At 46.0% G+C, this 12,226-nt stretch overlaps 2 protein-coding genes across 2 annotated transcripts; one reads left to right on the top strand and one right to left on the bottom strand.

The window, feature by feature from the left end:
• Window positions 1-99: 99 nt before the first annotated feature.
• SURF2 (surfeit 2) lies at window positions 100-4,859 on the bottom strand. Its single transcript, XM_032767647.2, has 6 exons — window positions 4,686-4,859; window positions 4,019-4,173; window positions 3,687-3,790; window positions 2,278-2,463; window positions 1,194-1,366; window positions 100-203 (listed from the first exon to the last, which is right to left on the bottom strand). The coding sequence occupies exons 1-6, from the start codon at window positions 4,761-4,763 to the stop codon at window positions 120-122; spliced, it is 780 nt and encodes a 259-aa protein (XP_032623538.1). The 5' UTR covers window positions 4,764-4,859; the 3' UTR covers window positions 100-119.
• Window positions 4,860-4,937: 78 nt separating this feature from the next.
• SURF1 (SURF1 cytochrome c oxidase assembly factor) lies at window positions 4,938-11,801 on the top strand. The gene is made up of 9 exons (XM_032767643.2): window positions 4,938-5,077; window positions 6,362-6,443; window positions 6,905-7,032; window positions 7,469-7,551; window positions 8,563-8,754; window positions 9,134-9,206; window positions 9,628-9,790; window positions 10,571-10,652; window positions 11,005-11,801. Exons 1-9 carry the CDS (start codon window positions 5,021-5,023, stop codon window positions 11,069-11,071), a joined length of 927 nt encoding a protein of 308 aa, XP_032623534.1. The 5' UTR covers window positions 4,938-5,020; the 3' UTR covers window positions 11,072-11,801.
• Window positions 11,802-12,226: the final 425 nt, after the last annotated feature.

Here is a 12,226-nt window from a genome sequence, read left to right as displayed (position 1 = left end):
AAATGGTGTAGGCCAGGTCCAAGGCCAGGCTTTTCAGTAGGACTTGTGCCACCCTGACCCATTTAGAACTGCCACAGAACTAGCTCCAGCCAACTACTGTTTCACACTTATAGAAAAGTTTATTTGCCATTGGCTGCTTTCTTGAAGCTTTTGGGTTTTCGATGGTGACTCTTAAATTTCTTCTTTAAGGAACTCAACTGTGGCTGTGGAGAGAGAAAAATTGCACTGTCCTTCCAAGAACCTCTTCAGGTCTCTGGACCAGCATAAGACTGCATGTGGCCAGGGCTAGAATGCTCAGACAAGGCATCACACTAAGCTTCTTTTTCAGGCTGTGTGTCAGTACAGTCTCTGTCCTAGCTACTAAGGACACAAGGCCAGCGAGAGACAAAAGTTGACCGCCAGCTCCCTTCAGCCCTTGTATAAGATCTAAAAAATACCAGCTCGTCCCTTTCTTCCCAATAAACGGTGTCTGTACCAAATGCTCCTCATAGAACGAAGCCATAAAATACTACAGATCCTGTTCTCCCTGAGGTAGAGGAAGGGAGACAAGGAGGAAATCCATCTCTTCCCTTCTGGGCTGGGTTCTAGAATCATCTTTTTCATCAGCAATGATGTTCCTGAAATTACGTATGCCCACTTTACACATTTAGGGCCTGAAACAGCAGGAATGCACATTCCCAAACACACAAGGACTGCAGGATCAGGATTAAAATGTCTGCTCCTGTGAAGCGATCCACAGGCAGAATCCGGAGCACTGAGAAAGGGCAAAAGGGGCCAGACTGAACTTTATCAACCTTTACATTCTAAAGGGGATTGATTAAGAAAGGAGAAGTGGAAGTAATTTTAAGACCCCAAGGACATTTGTGTCTCCCTGGCCTAAAATTCCCACTCCTGAGGCAGCAAGCAGTAAGATTCAAACCAGGATTAGACATTTATATGGGTATTAATATCCCCAGTTACCTTAGCCAGGATACAAGTTCACTAAAGAATAGAATCCCAGTGCTTCAGGGTCTAAGCTAGTCACTGACTTCCAGGGTCAGGAGATAACATCCCTCAAAAGGTTTTATACCAGCTGAGCCCATCTTGCATCAGCCCCTCTCACAGACATGAGAGCAGATGGATCACATGGGCTCACCTCTGATTCTGCAAACACTCTCCCTTGAGGTGGCTGTGCATGGCAGCACAACACTCACCTTTCCCCTTTTGTTGCCAGCTCGTCTGGCCTCGTCCATCTTTTCACTCTCCTCTCCATTGACACTGTTTTCCTCTGCAGGCTTGGCCACATCTTCCTCACTATCTGTCACGAAGTCGTCATCACTTTCCCGTTCTCCTTGCACCACTGGCCTTTTTTCTGGGAAAAGCTCAGCTAAAACACAATGTGAGACCCAACTTGGGATCAGTTTCCTCTGGCTACTGCTTTGACTTAGCCTCACTCCAGTGGCTTCATGGGAAACTTTCTCAGAGGTGACTTTGCAAAAATGAAGCACCAGATTCCAGTCCTTTTATCAGCAAGGGCTGAATATCCCTGACAACCGGGCAGCCCATCACTACTAAGACACTTGGAAGACAAATATAACTCCTGTGTTTCAGTAATAAGTGCCAAGTACCCTGATTAGCCCAGCTACAGGGGATATTCAGAAAACAGTCCTGTAACCTTACAACCCCACCTCTCCTCTCATCTTTTTTTAGACAGGAACTCAATGGAATTCACTCTACCTGGTAGAAAATCCTCTGCAGGGTAAGTGGGATTGTAGGCTCCAGGACTGTTCTGGGAAAGGCAGTGGAGTGCACACTGCCTATGAGCCTGCAGGTTCCGGCAGATCCTGTGCTGACAAGTGCTTCTCCCCTTGTACGATCTCTGTCTTGGTGGCGATTCAGTGATAATTGGCATTTGATGCTCAGGATCTGGAGAAGAGTAACCCCCACCCACTCTGGATTCTGTGTGTAGGAATCACCACCTTCCCCCATACATGTTGTACCCTGCATATTTCTCCTCCTGGTAGTACCTCCATAAAATCACTGGCTGGCTCCAATCCTGGTGCTGCCCACTAATGCTAGAAAAGGAAATGCCACGTCTCTTTTCCTAGGGCTTTGTTCTTTTCTGCTTGCAACCAACAATACATTATATCTAGGCATCCCTCCCCCCATGCTGCTAACAAAGTTTAAACTGACATTAAACTGAGTTGGCTCTGTGGCTTCCCAGCGGGTAGCCAACCAGAAAGAGGAGCCAGGGAATAGAAACTGAGATGGTCAGAAAACACCAAAGCTCTTGCTCACATGGGTACAGGTCACTCATGCTATCATCTGTGTCATCTTCTTCCTCTTCACTGGACATAGGCTCCCAGAATTCTCCCTTTCTGCGAGGCTGCCTGCTCCCCTCAGCCTGGTCATCTCGCCGCCGCTGTCTTTTCTGCTGGAGGCAGGCAGGGACGTACTCCACACCCTCCTTCTGGCACTCCTCATCTAAAAATAAACCAGGCAGGGCTCATTCACAAATAATGCAAGTGGTTCAAGAATTTGGTGGTCTCATTAAGAACAGAATGGACTAGAAGCAGAGCACAGTGCTAGGTAGCACGTCAGAAATGCAAACAGCATCTATGAGCAGACCTAGAGAGACATTAAGCAGACTTAGGAAGCCTAAGGTTTTGTCATGCTGCCCATATTTCAGTTTCTAGCAGCAAGAAAGGGGAGATGGGGGTTACTGTTTGTGAAAGGTGTCAGGCTTGACAGTCCTGAAGACTGGAGTCCACTGAGGAAGTACAGCATGAGCAACACCAATGCCAGCTTCCCACACACACTGGAAGATATCTACAAGGGCTGCAGTGTAGTTCAGTCTCCCTGGTCCACACAACACTTGGCTTCTCAGATGAGAATGCCAAGCGTACCTACAAATACTGTAACTGCAGGACAGATGGTTTTTATGAGGTGGCTGCTTGCTCACTAGAACCTGGACTGGGATATGCAGCTCATTTCATACAGGCCATCAAGCAACCATCAGATGTTGGCATTTAGTCACCGCTGATCTGGGCAGGATTTGAAGAAGTTACCTGAAGATAAACATTGGCACCAGTAACCTGCAACCTCCAGTCCCTTTGCTGATGAAACACAACTATGTCAAGAGCCAGAGACATGTAGTCTTGAGATGACTTGAAGTCTTAACACAATTCCCTACAGATACAAGCTGTTATGCAGGTTTGCATTAGTGAGGCCCAAGAAGTTCCCAAACTGTGGTGTGCAGAGAGGTGACTAGTCACTTGGTACCAGCTCCTCCTCATTTCCAGCTGTAAGCTGTATTTAAGGGCAGCTAAAAAAATATTAAATAATTCCCTAATAATATTTTTGGTGCAAGTGATAGTTGCCATAGGGACATTATGGGATCACAAATGGAAGGAAACATGTCTACAAGACAATCCCTGAATTAAAGTGTGACCCACACTACTGAAAAGTTTGAGAATCCCTACTCTAAAGTAGACACTCCAATTTGTTCACTATAGGAAACCATTGCTCTCTACTTTTGAAGTCACCTTTCCTTCCTGGCTGGGAGAAGCATGCAGGAACAGTGCTCTGTATTACTGCCACGCTGTAGAAGGATTTCCAAACACTCTACAGATCCGTAGCAGGACAGCAGGTTAAAAGATCAGAAAGGGAAGAGAAAAAACCCAGCAGAAGATGACAGAGCCACTTACATTTTTTCAGTGCTCTTTGAAAGCGCCTTCCTTGGACATGACGCAGCACATGCTCTGGAAGCCTGTTGATGTGCCTGAGAGTGAGCTTGCAAAACAGCTGATGGCTAGAAAATAAAAAACAGACACACCATTTATTAAAGTTATTATATAAAAGAAATGAGAGTCTTTCACCTCCAAGTGGCCAGTTCAGAGCCAATAGCTGCTTTATAAATGCTTTTCCAGCCCACTGGATGGATATTCACTTAAACACTCAGGCATCACTTCCCTACTGGACATGCAATTAAAATTAGCAAGAGCTCCAAGTGAACATTAAGGAAAAAACAGACACGCACGGATTCTTGGTACTAGGCACAATATGTGGCTCAAATTCGCTGTAGTCAAATTCTCTTGTTGTCTTTATCAGTCTCAGATACTTCTTGCCACTTGTATAAGCTTGCAGCTCTGGCATTCGACATGGCAGCTCGTGACCTGTCAACCTGCATTTCACCTGAGCAGCCAAAAAGGAGAGAAGAAAACAGCCTATTGGAACAGTGCAAGGGCCCCTGTGATACTCTGGCTCTTACCAGGCTAGGGATAAGGGTCTCTCCCTCCACCTCCCTGACTGCAGACACCCCCAAGCAATCTTCCCTGCAGTCTACATCATTTTGGGCCCCAACACCACTTCTCCAACAGAGCAAGGGTGAGGGGGATACCAGATCCGTCCCCTGCCCACCCTGTGAGCCCTGTCTGCTGGGCTGGTATCCAGAGAAGTTGAACCGGGTACAGGGAACTCTCGTCCCCATGAGTTCTGCACCACCCTCCCCCAGGCAACACTCCTCCGACTTGGAGATCCCCCGGGCCCCTCCCCGGCGCCGGGGTCCCCCCGGGCCGTTCCCCTCACCAGTACTCGGCCCCCCCCGCGGCCGCTCGCCTCGCCCCGCCCCCTCACCAGCACTGGGGTCCCCCCGCGGCCGCTCGCCGCTCCCGGGACTGAGACAAACCCCCCGACCCGCCGCTTGCCTTATTGCCCGGCTCGACGAGGCGCAGCACCGGGTGCTGCTGTAGGAAGCGCTGAACCTCCGCGGGCACCTCGCACATGACGGCGCTGGAGGGCGGCAGAGCCCGGACTCTCCCTGCTCCGGCCCGGCCCTCACGTGGCGGCAGCCGGCTAGCGCACGGGACGGCGCAAACCGGAAATCAGGGAAATCCAGAGCCTCCGGGAGCCGGAACCATAGAGAGCAGCGGCCGGACGGACACCTCGACTTCCGGTGGGATCCGGAAGCGGTAGAGGCGGGGAGCAGAGTGGGGGAGGGGTACTCAGCTGCTGCTCGCTGGGGGTCTCCCCGGCTGCCGCTATGGCCGGATGCAGCCGGTTGCTGCTGCTGCCGCCGCTGCGCGAGGCCAGTCACCAGGTAAGAGCCCGGGGACCATCGCTGCGGCAGGGTCCCGGGTTGCCCGGTAGGACCCAGGCTCGCCCGATCTCTGCTGTCAGGCTGGGCCCGGGGGCTGAGCGCTGTGTCCTGCCGCAGCCTGTGGGGAGGACGGGGGCGCTGGCACCCGGCCAGGCGTCTCCTCGCCCTGTCGCAGGAGCTCGGCGCTGCGCAGTGAGACGGGGACCATGGGCTTGGTCTGTGTTGTTAGGTTCGGTGTCTAGTTTGTGGGCCCCTAGTGGTGTCGGGCTGGGGAAAGGGGGGTGTTTGTTATGAAACAGACGCGGCTTGTTTCCAGCTGTGGCAGTCCGAAGACAGAGATCTCAAAAACGGAGTGAGGCTTGTTAGAAATATTCCATTGAAACACAACCGGGGAGGACGGGGGAGCATCCTTCACAGAAGGAAGCGTGTATAGCGACTGCTGTAAATGAATCCCCATCTGTCTGGTCTCTTAGAAATCATCCAGAACTCTAGTCCGTTCCAACACCTTATACGGATACATTAGGTTATATTATAAGTGTTAATTATTGCATTATTGTTAATAGCACTGTGTGCCTCCCAAGGGCTTAGTTAATGTTCCACGCTTCACCTAAGCTTAGGCTAGTGCGCTGAGCACATCCTGGTTGGTCTGCCTGCATCTGCAGTCACTGCACCACTTTCAGAGTTTATTCATTTTTATGAATTGGATGTTGAGCTTGTGAGATGACTGAAGGACATAGATAAATGGGACATCTTGTGTCAGGGCTTAAGCCATCCAGTAGTGTCCAGATCTGAATGAAGGTAGTTCTAAAATACTGACCAATAATGACTGACAACTGTCAATCTGTTGTTAACCAACATCATGATGTTGGTGGGAGACTAAGTATTTGAGTCTGGCTATGTCTGTTAAATGGTAATATGCCAGATGATTTAACGAAGTTCAAAAGTTATGAGGTACCAGAACTCTGATGGCATTTATAACAAGATGTTCCCAACTGTTGTGTTAAGAAACAGCATCCTAACTTGTTCTGTCTGATTTCTAATACAGAATGATGTGAAGACAAAGAGCAGTCATAATTGAACTATATTCCTACAGTTGAAAGTTGATTTTAAATTCTTTGTATTGTAATCTAAACTAGAACGAGTTAGGGATGATAGTTCAGATGAGATCTACAATACCTTTTCCCCAGCAAATAAAATCATCTTATAAGGTCACTATGACAACCATTATCATGTGGGACTAATTGCAAAGCAGAGCCGCTACAAGATGTCTCTCATTTTGTTTAGATACCAAACTGTTTGGTCAGAAGAAATTTTTTTGGATATCCTCTTATTAAAGCACATTCTGGTCTGGTTCAGCAAAATAAAGGTAAGGAAGAATTTTTTTGGGTCCTACTCCGTTTGTCTTATTCCAGAAGGTGTCATTTTTGAGCAGCCTTGTACCCATGCTCCATTGCAACAATATTTGGTATGAGGAAAGTGGGGAAAAAAAGGAACAGCTTCTGCTCTGGTAGTGAGTAGTTACTTTATGTTAAAAGAAATAGGATTCAATGTAATTAAAAGGCTGTTGTCATAAATAGAGTTCTTTCACCCACCTCAATGAATGCTGGGAAGATTAACTAATTATAAAGCTCTCTGAAGATGAAAATCTCCAAGTGTCCTATTAATAGGTACATTATATAATGTAAATAAAATAGCTGACTAGCATTAAGCAAAAGGAATGGTAGCTTTGGAGCAAGTTCACCTTCCGTTTCTGATGGTGCAAACCCTGCAGGAATTTAGCTGGGTCCTTACCACACAAATCCTATTTCTCATTTTAATGTATTCCAGAGATTTGCTTGAGACCCTGCAGACATAGAAGTTCCACAGCTGCTTCTGCTAAATCTGAAGATGACGTCTTCTTCAAGTGGGGCCTTTTACTGATCCCCCTCACCACATTTTGTCTTGGTACATGGCAGGTAAATATCACCATTTCATTCTCCTGAGCTATTGAGCATTAGGAAGGAGTGGGAACTGTTCAGGATGGTGCATGGCCTAACTCAAAGACATGGCTCTCTTAAGTGACAACATAGAAGTTGGCCAACCACCAAATTTGACCCCCGCCCTTTTTTTTCCTTTGTGTCTATTGATAAATTTCTGTGCAAGTTTGAGGATGGGAGATTCATTTTCCTTAAAACCACACTTCAGAACCCTTTTTTTCCTTCCTAAAATGTAGTGGTCTCACTTTTCATATCACAACCTTTCCTGTAATAGACCAATGTGACCCATGATGGAGGAAAAAAATCCTGATGATGAGATGGATTTCCTTTCCAAATTTGCAAGAACTCATTATAAACAGCTCCCATGTATATGACACTGCTGTGCATTACTACTTGTGCATTTGTGCATTCCCAGGTTCGGCGTCGGAAGTGGAAGCTAAAATTGATAGCAGATTTGGAGTCAAGAGTTGCATCAGAGCCCATTCCTCTGCCTATAGAGTAAGTGGGAGAGTTGGGATGCTACTGTTTATTTATGTATCTCCAACTATGTGCTAGGAACTTTAGATGTGATCCTCACCCCCAGGAGCTTACTAGATGACATACAAATGAAGGGATGCCACAAAAAGCAATGTGCACAAGAAGGGAAGGAAGGTAAATGGAACTAACGTGACATTATTTTAAATAGGGATTGGGAGCATGCCCCTGGGAGAGGCATCATGCAGTGCCATAAATATATGCAGCACTTTTAAAGACATGCAAAAAGGCAAGTTCCCTGTAGTGTTGAGTTTGCAATATAGTTCAGACAAGTATGATTCACAGGATGACCACTCCAGGGCAGGAAGCTATTGGAAGTATTGCTGGGATGAGATCCACAGAAGGGACTTAAAGGAGAGACAGTGCTTGGGATTCGATCCAAAGCCCACTAAAGTCAATGGAAAGATCCCCATTGGTTTCAGAGGGCCTTGGATCATGTCTTCAGTACCTGGCTTCTGCCCAAGCATGGAAACAGTTTCTCAGATGGAGGAAAGCAGTGTGGGAGAAGGGTTCTGGTAGATCATAGGGCCATCCAATACTGAATGTGAAAACATTCCCAATTTATGCAAGTTTGGGGGTTAAAAAGGGAAGGGAAATTTCTCCTGTTGGTTTGGCATTTACGTGCTGTGTTAGCAAGAAGCAGACCCTCCTCCTCTCTGGCTGGTGTTTGGCTAGCTGGGTCACAGAAGAGATGTTTGAGTGCAAGTGGCATGGAAGAGAGGCAACTGATTTATGCATCTGTGGATGCACTCAGAATACCACAGACTGATCTTACTGTGAATTGATGTAACCTTTTTTCTTGTGCTTCTAAATTATGAAGCCAGTTGTTCATCCCACCTCCACCCCTTCTTTCCACTGTTTCTGCCTTCTTTGCTTTACTTGCCACCTTGCAGATTGGTCCATAGGAGATAAATCCTAAATGAAATTATGGAACTAACTGCATCTTTCATCTCAGTGCATCATGTTTCCCTTCAGCCCCATGGAGCTAAAGGAACTGGAGTACAGGTCTGTAAAGACTCGAGGGTATTTCGACCACTCCAAGGAGCTCTATGTTTTGCCACGTTCGTTGGTGGATCCTGAACGAGAGGCCAGAGAAGCTGGACAGCTGACATCCAACCCAGAGAGTGGAGCAAATGTCATTACTCCCTTCTACTGCACAGACCTAGGGTATGTTCAGATACGAACTAGAGAATCATGTATATTACTGCTGTGCTACAGCCAGGCAACTGAAACCCTGAAGCATGTGTCGCTTGCTCCTCCCCTCCAAAGGTTGAATTGCAGCAGTTGGATTTCTTGTATAAATCATTCTTTTCCCCTTATAAGAATGTTCCTGATAACCAGTAGGGCCACTGAGCCTTGACTCCTAATTGTTGATTACAGTGAGTTTTAAATACATTTAACAGGCTAAAAAAAGTGGCAACCAAATGCCTAGCTTGCTATTCTCCTTGGTATATAGTTCAGGAAGTAGAGGAAGGTAATCGGAGTTCTGTTTTTGCTTGTGAAAGGACCTTTCCTTTTCTTCTCTCTGTTTTTTATGGAACTATAGGATCACAATTCTAGTCAATCGAGGATTTGTCCCTAAAAAGAAGGTGAAACCAGAGACCAGACTGAAAGGACAGGTAAGAGGAATAGAGTAAAGCCTCACTAGTTAGAATTCTGCTCTGTGACTGTCTGGGAGAAGCTGTTAATACACCAAATAAGACCACTAGATGAGTTTGGCACCATAATAGGTCATGTGACTATGCAATATCTTGAAGTGGAGGGATACATTGTACTTCTCAAAGTAGGTGGGCTTTATCCCCCCATTGGCTTGAATGAATGTAGTGTTCTTTAAAATGAAAAACTGATACTGATCTGCCTACTCCTCAGCTACACCACACACATCAGTCTTGTCCTGCGACACCACCAGTTGTCCCCTCTATGGGCCTGGAATGGTCCTGGAGTTTTATGACCCAGATAAATATTGACCAGGGCCCAAGTGAATTTTGAAAAGGAATAAGCTGCAAAGAAATCTCCTGTTAGTTTTTTCCCTTCCTTTAGATCCAAGATGAAATAGACCTTGTTGGGGTGGTGAGGCTGTCAGAAACCCGGAAGCCTTTTGTGCCTGAAAACAACATAGAAAAGAACCGCTGGCATTACCGTGACCTGGAGGCCATGGCGAGGGTGACTGGTGCTGAGCCCATCTTTATCGATGCAGATTTCAGTAAGACACAGAGCTAGGTCCCCCTATCTTTTGTCCAGTTTACATGAGCCTATCCCCTCCTCAGTTTGAGACTGGTCTAGTGTGCCTCTTGCCCTGAAATCTGAGATACCTGTGGCAGGCAGAGGAGTCCTAGTGCAGTAACTGACAGAAGTACTTTGCTTATTTTTCTCAGTGTAAAAATGATATTACTTTGCTAACTGGCTAGACTTAAGAGCACTTCTCTAGAGACCCAATTACTTACCTGAGGCATTTCAAGACAGTAGGCACAGGTATTGCACCTCTATCTTTGTTTCCTGTATTTTGCCAAGTTTACTGTCTTGAATAAGTTTACCAGCAATGCAGAATGACAGCTCAGTATGAAAAGGTGCATGAGAATTCTATGCTGTCACCTCCATTCATACAGCAAGGGGCCAAGCCAACACCCATGCAGAGATAAGAGCACCTATTGCATGTGCATGGGCTCAAGAAGGAAAACGGCACCTGTTATAGAATGCTGCTGCTACAGCAAAAATATGCTTTATATTCACCATTGAGCTCCCAAGGAAGAATCAACTGTACAGCTGCCGTAGGTTTTCCAAATAACTCAAGAAACCTGTAGGCATAGTAAGTAATAGGATGGGGAGGGACTGACCCCCACTGTAGTTCTGATTCTAGAACAGTCATGTGCGATGCAGACTATTAATTTATATTACCATAGACCAAGATCCCATTGTGCTTGCTGTTGTACAAACACTATTCTTTAAGCATGTTTTAATGTGTGGCACCATATTGTACTTATAGGGAGCACAGTCCCAGGAGGACCCATTGGAGGCCAGACAAGAGTGACCTTGAGGAATGAACATATGCAATACATAATTACCTGGTAAGCATGCATTTACTATTACTTCAGCTTCCAGAGTTTAAATTAGCTGACTTATGCAGCACTGGGAGGGCTGAAAGTGAGGGAGTTAGCATTGACTAAAAAATATGTCTTTCCTACTGCTTTACTCTGTGGCCTGTGACAAGTCACTTAAGGAAATGGAGGCACAGAAAGCCTATCTGTAAAATGAGTTCTTTTAAGGCCTAATGCATGGAGATCTGTGGATGGCAGATGCTCCAGTAATCCAAGAGGTAGCTGCAGAGCAGTATAATATTTTAAAAGCCAACCCTCCTCCTTTAAAGTCACCCACTGAAGCTGATTTGTTCCCTTTCTGTTTTCTGTTTCCCATTTGCAGGTATGGCTTATGTGCTGCAACATCCTACATGTGGTACAAAAAGTTCATACAAAAAATACCCCTCTGAGAGAAGGCCCCCTGTGGGTCACTCCTCGATGCAACACAGACAAGACCTCAAGCTCTCAGAAGACCCACAGAGAAGAAACTGGCCTGGCTGTGAAAGAACCAGAATTTACAAATTGCAAGTTTCATTTGAGTCTTCATCCCAAGCTGGCTCTGGCCTGTCAAGTACTTGCTGTGACTATGCTGCTCTGTAAATCAGTGCAGCTAGTGAACTGCCATAAAACTGTTGATCAGATTCTGTACAAGAAATCTGTAAAGCCAGATGTTCTAGCATCTGGCCACTCACTGGAAATTGGTTGTAGCTACTTCTTGGAAACATTGAGCTTTGGATTCTCAGGCACATTTGAGCTGCAGCTATTAAGACAAACTCTTATTGAGCTAGAGAGGGTGATTTTAGATGAGGTTTAAACTTAAACCATGACTGTGTAGTGCTTAGGCCATCACTGCCTTGCCTGTTTTTGCAGAGGGTGGGGAAAGAAATATTTTCAAATTGAGTGCTACTTTCACCTGGTACAGGTGATAATTCAGGAAATGCTTTTATCAATCACAAGGAGGCAGGAGGTACAATTTGAGTATGTCTGTCATGACTGTGGAGAGAAACTGTTAGAAATACCTCCTTTAAAGTTCACTCATGATCAATGAATCAGCTCCTCTGGATTGTTTTGTTAAAGAATGCACTTTACAGGGGAAGATTTGCAGATGAGGAAATAAAGGGCTCTTTGTACATATCTGAACCAAGAACTCACCATGTTTTAACAGCTAGGACAGATTAAACCCTATGCACTTAAGCTTCCTTAACTTAACGGGGTAGGTGCTATAATAATACCAATAGTTTTGGTAGCCCTAGCATTACCCTGACAGTGTCTAAGCCCCACCGGTGTTGACTAGGGGTTCTTTCACCTATCTTATCTTTTGGAGCCCACTCTGGTAGATAGATATAGTCTGAACATGCCTAAACCTACACAAGGGGTGGGTGTAACCTTTAACTTTTAGTCTAGTGGCTACAGTATCTGTGCAGGATAGTGCAGTAACCTGACACCCCTCCTTCCCATCCTGTAAATGCAGAGTGAGTCACTTCCTTTGAGAGGTAGGACTTAGGTTAACACCAGTTTTGTAGTGGCTAGCTTATGAATCCCATTCTGTACCTAGGCTCCCTCTA

The sequence above is a fragment of the Chelonoidis abingdonii genome, chromosome 24, assembly GCF_003597395.2.
Source record: "Chelonoidis abingdonii isolate Lonesome George chromosome 24, CheloAbing_2.0, whole genome shotgun sequence".
NCBI classification, from domain to species: Eukaryota; Metazoa; Chordata; order Testudines; family Testudinidae; genus Chelonoidis; species Chelonoidis abingdonii.
This window is presented reverse-complemented; position numbering and strand designations above follow the sequence as displayed.